The sequence below is a fragment of the Acipenser ruthenus genome, chromosome 2 (assembly GCF_902713425.1).
Source record: "Acipenser ruthenus chromosome 2, fAciRut3.2 maternal haplotype, whole genome shotgun sequence".
Taxonomy (NCBI): Eukaryota; Metazoa; Chordata; class Actinopteri; order Acipenseriformes; family Acipenseridae; genus Acipenser; species Acipenser ruthenus.
This window is the reverse complement of record NC_081190.1, coordinates 109478876-109493174: the sequence shown is the minus strand read 5'-3', so window position 1 is coordinate 109493174 and position 14299 is coordinate 109478876. Positions and strand designations below refer to the sequence as shown.

Below are 14299 nucleotides of genomic sequence, written 5' to 3'. Positions count from 1 at the left end.
TACCTGCTGTCGTTCTTTGATGGCCCTTGGTTTTCAGCCACTTCCTGTAGCGCGACACATTCTAAATACCTTTTGTCAAAATAACGTAAACAACCAATTTTAGTTTATGGCACCTGCAGTGAAAACAAGAACATTATTTTTTATAAAGTGATTAACACAGGCATACGTGCTTATTCTTCAGTGTGCCATGCGTTTTCATTTAGTTTATGTTCAACATGAATCTACAATGGTGTGTAATACAATAATTTTGTAGCTGATCAGTTCTGGTGGGATTTAGCCCAGACTGAGCAGTGAGAATCCACCAGGTTAAACCACATCAACAACGTCAATAAATAGAACCTGACACAGTGAGTAAAGAAAGAAAGAAAGAAAGAAAGAAATTCCAAAACCTACATTTATTTTTCAGGATTTATTATTATTATTATTATTATTATTATTATTATTATTATTATTATTATTATTATTATTATTAATTAAACTAAATATAAAAGCACACAATGCATATTAATATAAAAGCACACAATACATATAATATGGCTACTTAAACTATAATTAGCCACAAATTCTACACCCAGAAGTGTACTGAAATTAGCTAGCTGTTAAAAAAAAAGAAATAAATAAATACTAAGAGTGAGAGAATGGCTATTTAAATAATTACTAAATAGCATATATTTAAATGGTTTAATCAGTCTTATCAATTATTTAACAAGGTGTCCCAGTTTTGAGCTTTGAAAATCTGGTCACCCTAGATTAAAAACACAGTGATCATATCTTCGGTTTACTCACCCTGGTTCCGTGAGGCTTTCAGCTTTCCAGACCCTTTTCATAGGCAGGTGACTAGTGTTAATTGATCAACAATTATGCAATTCACACCTGGCCACTTGCTGCACATTCCATTTCAGTTAGGCAGGAAGGGAAGTTGAATCTCCCTGTCCTGCCATATCTAGCACATACTTAAATGTAGACAATTATACATTTTTATTTAAAAAAAATAAAAACAAATCCCACCAAACCATATTTATAATGAAACAAAACTCTGTTTTACAGGGGCAGGCCTCAGCCCTACTATAATGCTATTTCATTTTCATCATTATGTATTTGTTATTTGTTACAGTGTGTAAACTGCATAGATTCTTAATCAAATATCTTCCATTTGTTGTCAAGCAACAGAAATAAAAATATGTTTTTAGAAAATTGCACAGGGAAGCTGCGCGGAGCTCAAAAAGCCGCAGCTCGAGGCTACTGCACGGCCATTGCTACACAGACAGGCGCTGAGCGAAAGCTTGTGCTTGTTGACACCGAGGAGGAGAGTACCCACTCAGCAGGATTAACTACTGCGAAACCCTTCAACTGCAAGACGGTGCTCCTGAGGACGTTTGAAGAGGCAGGAGTCGCCGTGAGGATGCCGGGACTCCAGGAGCCCAGAAGTAAGTTAGTTTAGGGGAGGTTGATCCCAGACAGTGTATAGCGAGGCTTTTCGTATCGTAGTAGGTTCCTGGAGTGGTAGGTCTCTTTAGTGAGGCTAGCGCTCACCTTGTGTGGCAAACTTCTATTTTTAGCTTTGTTTTGTTTTGTTTTCTTTATTAAATGTGACACTAGGGCTACCATTACTGGTACTCTAGTGTCAGCACTTGTTTTATTTAAATCTGTGAGCCTCTGTGGCGTGTCAACACCCAGTACTCTGTGTCTGCCTGTGGCAGGGCAGAAGCCCGGCACATGAAGAGTAGGTTTTGTGTGTGTATATATTGTAAATAGTATTGTGTAAATAGTATGTATTTATTGTAATTAATCAATGAAGTACCTGACGCTTCTGGTAGAGCCTGCCTGTTGTGTGTGATTACTAGGTGTGGAAATCTAATCAGCAGGTGTTCCAGCTTGGTGTCAGGTATAAAAAGGTCACATTTATTCAGCTCAGGGCTGCTGCAAAGGCCACGCTACACAGACAAAAAGAGCATAACATCTTGCTGAAAGCCTCAGATTGCCATGATTTTTACTATATTGTATTCCTAAAAACAATACGGTAAATGGCATCTCTCAAGAAATAGAAAGTTATGGCAATCTATAGTACACAATGGTGAAAAGAAAATTAATTGTTCCTAAAATACAGTGAATGTATATACTGTATATTGTCAGATTTGCACACTCAGATCAGCGATCTTCAGAGCATGGACCATACAACTTGTAGTTAGCAAGCTGAGGATTTTACCTCCGTTTTTATAGAGTTTTTGCTTCGCTTTTTTATGTCAGAAGTCATAATTAAGTCTTAAACATTAATATGCTTTGACAGCTCATGTCCTTCAAGTGAATTACGTTTTCAAAACACCCAGTAACTCCTACTATTAGATTAATTAGCCATCATTAATAGAAGAGTCTTCTGTAAGCATTTTCTCAGACGTATGGCATAACATGGTCCTATGCTATGGCTCCCCCTCACTTGTTTTTACCAGGTCTTCATTAGTTTCTATGATTTAATGAAGCCATATATAGTTCACCACTGACTCCCCTTTCCTGTACCAGGAGGTATTTCTTATAAGTAAAAGATCACCCATTATAGAAACCTTGGATTTCAAAACCTCCCAAACATTGAAACTCGCATTAGTTGCCAAAAACTTATTTCCTTCAATTACCCACATGCCTGGAACCGTTTCGTTTCAAGCTAAGACAAGGTTAACAAATTAATTACCTTCTCTTTGGCAGATCCTACTATATGCCTGACACAGACTGGTACTATTATGCTTTGACTGAAATTTTTACTGTAAGTTAATTTCTGCACTATATTCTCTTAGTTTCAAACTCTTACAGTTCTTCTGTTAAAATAAAACATTTATATCTAGAATACCTGTGTTTAGCTTAAAGACTACTTTCAGATCAAGCTAAATAAGAAACTTGACTGTGAACATTTGAGTTAATTAAATGAGATTCTCATTTCTGCTTTTCTCCTCAAGGTTATAAGCCTTGGCACCAGTAGCTCAGACAAAGACAAGCTTAGCTCATTTCAAAGGTGTTTTTTGGTCAGCGTGACCCCAACCTAGCTCCCTTTTTACTCTTACAGATACAATATTTGTCACTGGTATAACAGAATAAACAGGAATATAGAATGCTCTAACATAGGAGGCTGTGTGGTCCAGTGGTTAAAGAAAAGGGCTTGTAACCAGGAGGTCCCCAGTTCAAATCCCACCTCAGCCACTGACTCATATTTATATATATATATATATATATATATATATTAATCTTATAGCACACAGAACTCTTTTTCATTTGCCATTTTTTGAAACTGTCGCGCAAATTCTAGTGAGACAGTAAATAAGTGCAAGGTATTTTTGTCATTTGTAGTGAATATGTAGTGATTTTTGTATCCGAATACGTCAAAAAATATTTGTTTGAATATTCGGATATTTGTCCCAGCACTATACATAATAAACCGCTGTTCAATACAGTGAATGTATATACTATATAAATAGCTGTTCAATATAGTGAACATATATACTGTATAGTACACATGGAAGGTTGCATCCGTGTCATGCTCGCTGTACTACTGTAACTGTGGATTATTTGGTTTATTCACCACCCGCTATTCGTAGAACGGCACCACGGTGGTTGGGTTCGAAATACGATGAAATAACACAGGTGTTTTCATGCTAGATTATGTGCAAAGAGGAGACATTTTTTAAAAGGTGACATATGAGGAGGAATACTTTATTTCTGTTGGCTGCTACATTGCCACGGTCATCAGTCTGAAATCAGTAAAATGTTAGCAGTCTATACTAATCCCTGTTTATAAGTCATTCTGCTCTCATTAAGATCGTACTGTAATGATGCATTACCGCTCGGCAAATACCCCTTTGTCAATGAGGAGCCGTTTCAGATAAAAGTGTGTCAAGGCAGAGCTAGAGAGACAGCGTTGTATATGTAAAGGGCTAAACACACACTACAGCGTTTAGTCGCTGCGTTTTTTACGGCAGCCGAGTCACAGCGATTTTCGCATTCACACATGAGCGTTTTTCTTCTTCAAATGTCCATTGGAATGTCTGTTTCTAGCAGTGCATTGTTCTTTATAAGCAGCACAATACATATCTCAATATGCAATACAAACAGAAAATAAGGGAAAGTGAGGAAATCGAAATTACAGTTAACACTATTTTAATTTAAAAATAAATAAATTGCTTTACCTGTGAAAATGCGTTGTATTCTTAAATACAAACGAGTTGAAGGGGGGCGGTTTCCAGCGGTAAAAACAAATAGCAGGTATAACATACCATGAGCTAATATATATATATATATATATATATATATATATATATATATATATATATATATATATATATATATATAATTTTTTTTTTACTGTTGAACCAAAACACCTCCTTGTATATCGTGTTTTCTATCAGCAGAATTACCACCAATGAGTTTAATTGAAGTAAATCCATCTGCTTTGAGTAAACACTGCGCTCAGAAACGACATAAACTGCAGTGTGAAGTATTGTGGTTTAATGAAATTAGATCAAATTGGCTACTTCTGCCTCAATTTGATTACTTATTTTTTTACATACCAGTATTTTTTTACGCAGGTCAGTGGTATTTTATTATAGTGAACCCGCATTCATCCCCTTTTTTCACTCCTTCATTGGAACAACAATGCGGCAGCCTGCACCCGATTCATATTGCCTCCAAATGTAGAAGCGTTTTTCGTCCATAAATCAAACCTGTTTTGATTTAAGTGTGAAAGGCAGTATTCAATTCCACAGGTTCGATTTTTCAAAACGAATATACGCTGTAGTGTGACTAGCCCTTAACATGTAATAATAATAATAACATATGTAAGGAGGCCACTGGATATATTAAATGATAAATTAGCCACAAAAAAAACTGAAAGCTCACGGAGGGTCATTCCAGTACAGATCTTGCTTTATTTAAAATGTTCTCATTAATTTTAAACCCTACACCACCATGCAGGCCTCACCATGTTTTACATTAACTGAAATACAACAGTCACTGAGGATAGCACAGGATCGCCCAACCCTAGGGCATAAAAACAATTTAACCCAAGCAACGAAAAAAAAGTTTTTTATTTCTCCTTTGCTTTGTGTCTACTTCAAAGTGAAGTTAAATAACCAAACTGAAGCTACTGTAGGAAGGAGGTACTGTAGCCCTGGATGCCTGGAAACCTAGGGTTACTGTAGTGCACTGTATCTCAGGAGAGTGCCCCTTATAGAACATCGGTCTGGAATGTAGATTGTAATATTTAAAACGGTGTATTGGCTTAAGATGTCAAACATCACACTTCACTGGTACTTCATGGTTTCATTCGTAACATAATTGGAAAAAAACTTGGGAAACACTTGTTACCTCACTACAACTGTGAAATAATGAGAAAGTCAAGACAGACTATCCCAGTGAAACTTTGAAATAAATAAGATAGGAAAACCCCCTACATAGGCATACTCCTTGACAGCTGCCTGATACATCTGTTCTACTGCCAGACAATCTGAACTGCTTTGTAATACTACTGCAGAAATATGCCTGCAAGACACTTTTTAATGACTCCACAGCCTTGACACCAGAAATAAGTGTGTCAGTTTTGATCTCTGGAGTAATGGATCTCCATTAAGGTTTATGGTCCAGCGAAACCACAAAACTCAATTGCATCTGGATTGAGTTTCAGGTTTGAAGGCGTTGGGAAATAATTTGGGATTCTTGCACTGGCTTTCAACCCACAGCAGAGGAATACATTCAGTTTACTACCAACATTGATCTCACTTTACAGTAAGCAGTGTTTGTTCAGTCTTCCCTCCCCCTCTTACAGCATGTGTTTACAGAAAATATTGCAGGGCTCCTGTGGCAAAAGTGGTTAATAGTGTACAGGTGCAGGTGATTACAGAACACACAGACAATTGTAATCCAGGTGAAAAGGTTTGTTTTTATTAGTTGTTTTTGTCCAGTGCCTGACGGCGAAACAAACAGGTAATAATAATGATGGTAAGTAATACAGTGGCGTGTATTACTTACATTTATAATCCCCCAAGCTGGTCCCGAAATAATAGTCCCGTTCTTGTATCCTCACATTAAACACAAAACACATACACAAGTCTGGTTAGTGCGTGAATTAGTGATTGTGGTGCAATACAGTTTTACAGTGGTACAAGTGAAGTGCTGTTCCGGGTTTGTACTGGCCTCTGGCGACAGCTCCGGATCGTGTTAGCCGTCTAGTGAATACACTCAACAATAGACAGTACAAACAAACACTCACGATTATTTCACCAGCAGTACGGGTCCTTCCAGGTAAATGACACAACCAAAACAAAGGACCAGATAACATCGCTTCAACCCCTATTTATACCATCACTCATGACCCCTTGGTAAACGATTGCAGCTGCTTTTTATGATCTGCAGCTGCCACATCATTTCCCCTCCAGTCAATGAGTTAGTGTACCGAAGCTCCGCCCCTTTTCTACATGACCGTCTTCCTTTTAACCCTCGGAACGAAGTGTCAGGCCAAGTAGTCCAGAGTACTCTGTTCCCGTTACTTGGTGCCCTCACAGGTCGAGAGGGAGATTTACCACCAAGAATCATTGTCTTTCTGTCACGGCTCCCCTTTGACTAGAAGACAAGTTTGTACAGTTTAACCCATTGTCTTCCAAGAGACATTCACTGTAAAAGTACAACATATCCATGTCACTGGGCATACATGTTATGCTGACAGAGTTATGTATTCTATAGTTTGTGAATGTAATAAAAGAAATTTAAAAAAAACAGTGCACTTAAATACAGTACATTTTCTGGAGCCTCATTACCATAAATCACAGAGAAACAAATCCACCCTACAGCATACAAACAAAACCACGGTAAACCTAATTAAATAAAAAAAAAAAAGGGTTCAAATTCACCCTTGTGGCTACTCCCTCTTTTAAGATTTTTATAACTTTTTTTCTTAAGCATAACTTCTGTCATTACATAATGAATAATTGATAGGGCTGTGATAGGGACAAATTTTAACAAATTCCCCAAAATGAAATATAAAACTAAAAAGTAGTCAAATTGATCACTTGTAGTAGACATAGACTCTTAACTGTATTTTTTTTTTTTTTTTAACTTTTTTGGTAGGATCATAGACTGTCCTGTTCTCAGGCTTCGTCCCAAATTCTGGGCCACTTTGATTTTCAGATGACGGCCCATATTCTGGGCCGCTCTGCTGTTCCGAATTCAGCCCAGTTTTTGGGATGTTCTGCTGTTACAGATGACAGCCGAGTTTCTAGGTCATGCTCAGTTACCATAGAAATGTACACCAGAACTGGATTGTGAATTCATTGAAGAGTAACACTAAATACATGAATCAAAATTAATGTATTTGTTTTACTCTCCCCAGAAAACATGATTTTTTATGAAGAAACATAAATCCAATTTAAATGTTTAAAAAATTTTTTTATTTATTTATTAAAATGAAGAAACTACATTGCACTGAAACATATACATGAAACTTCATTAAAGCAGGCGTTTTCCTTTATTAAATAATATTAAAGCACATTTTTGAAAAGGAACATGGTATTTGCGGTCCACAATGGCAATGCTTCCTTGCTGTAAGTCAAGCAGGGTTCGTACTCACTGCAAGAAATCCAGTCCCAGGATGCAGGAGTCTTGCACAGCCGCAATCCAGACCTTGTGGGGGTTCGTCATCCGTATTTGACCATCAGCCACCCCCTACCTTCTAGGGGGGCTAGCTCGCCCGTGATGGTCCTCAGTTGCACTGGGGTGGGTCGGGTTGCCTTTCTCCAGTCAGTGTTGGCTCTGTGCAGCACGTCTGGTCTCACATCCCGTGTCTATCAAAGCGGCACAGGGGATGCCTTCTACTCGAACAGCTGTGTACAGGAAGGTGCCCTCTTCCGTCCGTCCAACAACTACTGAGTGAAAGGGGGGAGAAGAGGGTGCTCTGCGGTTGCTGATGGGCAGCTGAGTTTGTGATTCCCCCGTAGACAGAACCAAAACTGTTTTGAGATGGCTGAGACACAGTGGAGGTTTCTAGGCACACAGTTGGCAATTAGATGGCCAGGCTGTCCGCATCGCCAGCATACTCTCTCCCTCCTGCACATAGGGGTAGTCGCTTGTATTCGTAGTGGGGGAGGGTGAAGGGCTCCTCTTCTCGAGATTCAGCTCACTCGAACGGGCTGAAGGGGGTCGCTGTCCTGTAGCACTCTCTCTGCGGCCATGTCATAATTTAATGCTTCGTCCAGGATGAGGTGACCAGCCAGTCTGGCATGCGGACATAGGGCAGGGGGCACCAAACTGCACAGAAACGTGTCCAGTGCAATGCGGCAACTGACGCAGCTGGGTTCGATAAGCTTGTCTGGCTAACCGGGCGATGTCAGCTGCCAAAGCTCCTAGCTTCTCCCCTGGAGCTCTCCGGCAGAGTTGGAGCTGGTTTTGCAGGGCCAGATAGGACTGTCTGTCCCCGAACCTCCGCTTCAGCGCTTCTATCAGCGTGGTGTTGTTAAGCCTCTCCTCACTCATCAGGTCCAGGAGCACTTTGGATGCAGGTCCTTCTAGGCTCTGGGCCAAGCAGATGGACTTCCGGCGGTCTGTCCAGGCAGAATCTGCAGCAAACAGCTTGAATTTGGCCAGAAAGGCTTCCATCAAAGCGGGGCAGCTTCTGGTCTTGGGAATGGTAGGTTGAAAACCGGCGGAGGTTCTGGGTCCTGATTGCTTTCTTCGAGGGCCATTCTCATGTATGCTGTTTCTAGTCTAGTTGTGGGAGGGGGGGCAGTCATTCTCGGGGTCAGTCTCAATCTCGGGGCAGGGGTTAGAGAGGGGGGGTTGCCAGCGGGCCCGCTAGCACTTTTCTCGGTTCCAGCCTCCTGGTCCGGGGGAGGGTAAGGGTAAGGAGGGGTCATGCTGTGGAGGTGAGTGCGCAGTGGATGCCATTTCTTCATCTCCCAGAGTGCCTTCAGGCCCGGTGTCCTCCTCAACCAGTTCATCACCCAGTTTCTGCTCCCCACAGGTGCTTCAACTCTCTGTTGGTCCAGCAGTGTGTCCTCAGTCCACGTCACTTCTGGCACCAGTGTAGCGCTGAGCTTCGGGGTTCCAGGATACAACAAGACAGAGACAGGTTGCGGTTCAAAACAGTCATAACCGCAGTATTTATTATTTCTTGTATCTGTGATGGAAATTCAATCGTTTCCTCGAATAGACTTATTAGAAACTGACAGGAGGCAGTATGAGTAAAACAAAATAGATTACCTTTATTGATTGCAATCAGGAGCGTTCAACCATGCATCACAGAGTCTGTTAGCAGTCAGTTAGAATCGCACCCCCCCCCCACTATTTTGGTGCGGGTTATATAGTTTTAGCACCCAGACCCAGCCGAGAGAAGATCCGGCTTTTCTTCCGTCTGCTCTCTATGTGGTTACCCACAGAAGTTTGTTTACCCCAAAGTTGATTGGCTGGGGCAGTTGCTCCACTTTATTTGAGGCCTGATTGGTTGTTACCGGGCAGACTTTCTAGAACCTTCTCCGGCTGTGCGTGTGGCGCTGTGCCAAAAGACACTTTATAACATCCTTATTATAAAAGTATATAAAATAAAATAAAGAGATAAACATGCACAAACTGTTTTTTCTATCTCACTTCAGTTCCCAGTGTCCTAGAGATACCGGGCAGGGCTAGTTCTTACCCTCATTGTTCCATCTATAAGCTCTTTGTAGTGTTAATGCTGTGTCTAGCTTTATTGAGTTATTTAATGCCATTTAGGCAATACCTTATAAGAAAATAATCCACTACATATCTTCTTTTTTTAATAGTGGTTCGTACTCCTTTCTCTCATTCAACTCTCCCCCGCCACAGCTTCCGCTCTCTCTCTTTCTGTCATCTCACACACACCGAGTCCCTCCCCGTTCCTCACTCATTGGTCCAACACTCCCTATCCCTGACTGCCCGTGTCAGACCTGCTCCCACCCCCTTCAGTGATGTGCTCACACACAGGCAGTCTCGCTCTAGTCACACAAGCACCATAACACAGAGAGCGCAAACAGCTCTGAACAAGAAATACAGTTTACAAACACACATTTATTTACAATTATTTACAGAGTACTCCCCTAACCCCAGTCCATAATCAGGTCCATTCCTACATTGTCTTGCCAATCAGCGGCCCCAGCTCTACACTATATACAGTCTAACTTCACTACAATGATCCCTTCTTATAACAAACCCCCTTTTTTAACAATCCAAGCAGCAAGAACCGTTTTTTTTTCCAATGGAAATTAGCCCTATTAGAACAATCACTTTTACAAAATCTACCCGGATAAAACAACCTCGGTAGTGACTGACACTGAACTTTTCTCCAGTGTCAGTGTGTTATTTTCTCAGTGAAAACAAAGACCTTGGTAGGATAATTTGAAGATAAGGCTGATTCATAGATATCCTATTGTAGAGTGAATCATGTGTGAGGTATGCAACTGTTGCCATCTTCACACAAACTGCAACCATGGCAACAGGCGTGAGGAGGTAACAAGATTATATATAGACTAATTATATATATATATATATATATATATATATATATATATATATATATATATATATATATACTGTATATAGTAGCGTTTAAGTTGGTATTCCCGGCAGGTGAACAGGATTTATTTACATATCAAGCCAACACACTTAACAGCTCACGTGACACTACCAGCAATGGTTGGGCACTGAGCACATACAACACAGTGTACCAAGACTTTGGTAGGTACTACAGTATCTAAACTAATCATCTCTGTTCAATAATAACTATCGTTGCTGAGGATGATCATGGCGGATAAACGGCTACGGTGGATATGAGACGGGCAGTTACGTGATGGATTACTGTATATTATTTACAGATAATGGTTAGGGTAAGGTTTGAGTGGCTTAAAAATACCTGTTGTTGTTGTTATTGTTAATAAAGAAGCACAACTTGAGCCTACTGTAACTAGTTAGGTTAATAACAGCCTATGTTAACTTCTTAACTGTAAATAGTAAAGAATCATATCATCTTTACACACATAATCCCTCTTTATTTAAACAGCCGTGGTGTACGCGTTTTCCTGTACATCCCCGTTGACAGGGATATCCATCTCCTGCAGCAGGGTCTAACGTAGCGTTACTCCTAGTTCTATACAATGAACAAGGTTCGAGTTTGACATACATGTAATTCTTTTGTTCTATTCATTTAGACCATGGAGCCCCTCCGTAACATAAAGAGACTACATCTGTATCTGTAACAAACGTTTACTTTAACACGATGGGCACGTATTTAACAAACAGTAAATCAAGGCTTTTCCTTTCTGTTCCGAATCAGAATTGCTCTTGGCTTGTGTAAAATAATATGACTATACTACATGCATTTTCATATAAGAAGCTTTTTTTTTTTTTTTTACTTACTTTGGGGTATTCCTGGGCTGGCAGTTTTTCGGGTAACCGAATCATTATTTTCTCTAACTTGTCTCTTCCTTTTTCAATTCAGCAGCAATACCAGTGAATAACACTGAGCGGGTCAGCTGACACTCGCTAAGTCCTGTGACTGACCATATGACACAGGTGCGTTCACGGAGATCATTCTGCGCAGATGCTGTGCAGAATCTGACCAATTTAGTCAATGGGTGCGTTCACGGAGGTCATTCTTAGAAGATCATGGGATAAATTGGTCAGATTCTGCACAAAATCTAACAGAAGTATACTGTGTTATTTTTGTTTTATTTACTTAATGTAACATTTACATATGTTTTAAATGTTAATTGTAAGATGGAATTTTCACATCATTGCTTTGGCAATACTTGTGAAACTCAGCCATGCCAATAAAGCAGTTGAAATTGAGAGAGAGAGAGAGAGAGAGAGAGAGAGAGAGAGAGAGAGAGAGAGAGAGAGAGATAATATAATGTGGTATTTTGCTGTACTAATATAACAAACTATGGATGACTATTACTTTATATAAATTGTCGTGTTATGCACGAATGTAAGAATTGGCTTTCTGTGGTGATCTACTTTATTCTTTCAAATAGCATATACCTATAATCGTTTGTGTGATTTATTCATTAGTTTATCTGTAATGTAATCACAGTTTTACATATAGACTGCTCGTTCTTGGGGTTCTGGGCTGCTTTGTTTTTATATTGTCTCAAATACTGGGCCGATTTGGTTTTCAGATAACGTCCCAAATTCTGGACTGATTTGGTTTTCAGATAACGTCCCAAATTCTGGGCCGCTTTGGTTTAATATATTTTATTCACCTATCACACCCAAAAACAAAACTACAATAAAGGCCTATATCAGCTATTTCACCTATGGGTTTTAAGAGCCCAGTGCCCTTCAACAACTTAACATAAATATTATTGTATTGGTAAAATATTCCTTATCTATTCCTGATAGTTTAAACTGTAGGCTATAGATAATGTTCAAAAAGTTGGATTATGCAAATATAATGGTTAAATTCCAATTCAGGCACTTACAATCTGGCCTACCTACATTTCCTCCAGTAGTTCAATTGGCTAAGCAGTTCCTCACTCCTTCCACTTTAACTGCTGTGTCAGTGTGCTGGCACAGAATACTGTCGCGTGTGAAGAGCTTTGGTATCCTGTGGGATGAAAGGTTCTATATAAATCCAAAGTATTGTCTTTCATTTAAATAAAGAGCTTTTTAAAACTAGGGGTAGGGTAATTTGGGGAGTTCGAAGTGTTTGAAGACCCTTGGTCAATCACCCTCAAAAGGTTCAGAAAGGGCAATCTGTCTGGTATGGTAAAGGGGGTTCTAAACCACTCAGGGTCTTGCAATGTGGTATGCTGGCAGCATAACCAGCTCTCTAATTGATCCTGGTCGTGGAGGGCCGGTGTCCCTCCTGGTTTTTGTTCCAACTGTACTGTGTTTATTGGAAGTTTAATTGGTCCAATTAAGTAATTTATGGTACAGTAATTTGGGGTAGTTTCCAAGTGGGAAGAACTATAGCCTATTGTAAATGGTTGAGTGGCATGTGTTTACATGCTACTTGTAGTTTGCACAAGAATGTCTGTAATCTCTCGATGTAGTCATTACTACTGCACAATGTATTCATTTTTTTCACCATTATATTTGCATAGACCGACTGTTTAAACAGTAGCCTATCTATAGCCGACAGTATAAACTACACTATGTAACACAATTTTTGTTCCTGGGTAGTAAGTGTTATTTCCTAATTGCTTATGCCTCAAAAGTATAGAAAATGGCTATTATTCCCCACAAACTTTGTTTTTTTGACCAGGACAGTGATATTTTGAAATTTACCTATTTCCAATGAGAAAATGGGCGAATTTGTGTCTTTTCGGTCACATAAAGTCAGAAAAAAACAACATATGAATCCAAATTAACATGTATTTATACTAAAGTAATACAAAAATGACTACAAAAGATTTAGAAGTGAGTAGTTTTTCGAGATTTACGATTATACTGTAAATCACTTTCACGAATCAGCCCCCAAATGTAGTCTCCCATCATGTTCTCGTTATACTGTCCTTGGTAGCGGCGTTCAAAGTCCAGTATATCCTGGTGGAAGCGCTCGCCTTGTTCCTCCGAGTACGCTCCCATGTTCTCCTTGAATTTATCAAGATGAGCATCAAGGATATGGACTTTGAGGGACATCCTACAGCCCATTGTGCCGTAGTTCTTCACCAGAGTCTCAACCAGCTCCACATAGTTTTCGGCCTTGTGATTGCCCAGGAAACCCCGAACCACTGCGACAAAGCTGTTCCAAGCTGCTTTCTCCTTACTAGTGAGCTTCTTGGGGAATTCATTGCACTCCAGGATCTTCTTTATCTGTGGTCCGACGAAGACACCGGCTTTGACCTTTGCCTCAGACAGCTTAGGGAAGAAGTCTTGAAGGTACTTGAAGGCTGCCGACTCCTTATCTAGAGCTCTGACAAATTGTTTCATAAGGCCCAATTTGATGTGCAGTGGTGGCATCAGCACCTTCCGGGGGTCCACCAGTGGCTCCCACTTGACGTTGTTCCTCCCCACAGAGAACTTGGTCCGCTGTGGCCAGTCCCGCCTGTGGTAGTGCGCCTTGGTGTCCCTGCTGTCCCAAAGGCAAAGATAGCAGGAAAACTTGGTAAAACCGCCTTGGAGACCCATCAGGAATACCACCATTTTGAAGTCTCAAAATGAGTCTGCCGGATGCTTGCAGCCTCTTGATGCCATCTCAGAAAAATGCAGATATGTATCCACTTAGGCAGCTGGAACTAAACTGAACTGGTGGGCTTAAGGCCCCTGTATTTATACTACTATTTATATTACTGGAAAGTTCTAGAAGTTACTCCAAGTT

At 40.1% G+C, this 14299-nt stretch overlaps 1 protein-coding gene across 2 annotated transcripts in view; it reads right to left on the bottom strand.

Moving 5' to 3' along the window:
• Positions 1–11504, bottom strand: part of LOC117408956 (COMM domain-containing protein 8-like) — a 45329-nt gene extending 33825 nt beyond the window's left edge. For both annotated transcript variants that reach the window (XM_034014427.3, XM_034014428.3), the window contains exon 1: positions 11395–11504. In XM_034014427.3, the coding sequence (XP_033870318.3) occupies positions 11395–11439 (45 nt within the window). In that variant the 5' untranslated portion in view covers positions 11440–11504. The remainder of the gene's footprint in view (positions 1–11394) is intronic.
• Positions 11505–14299: the final 2795 nt, after the last annotated feature.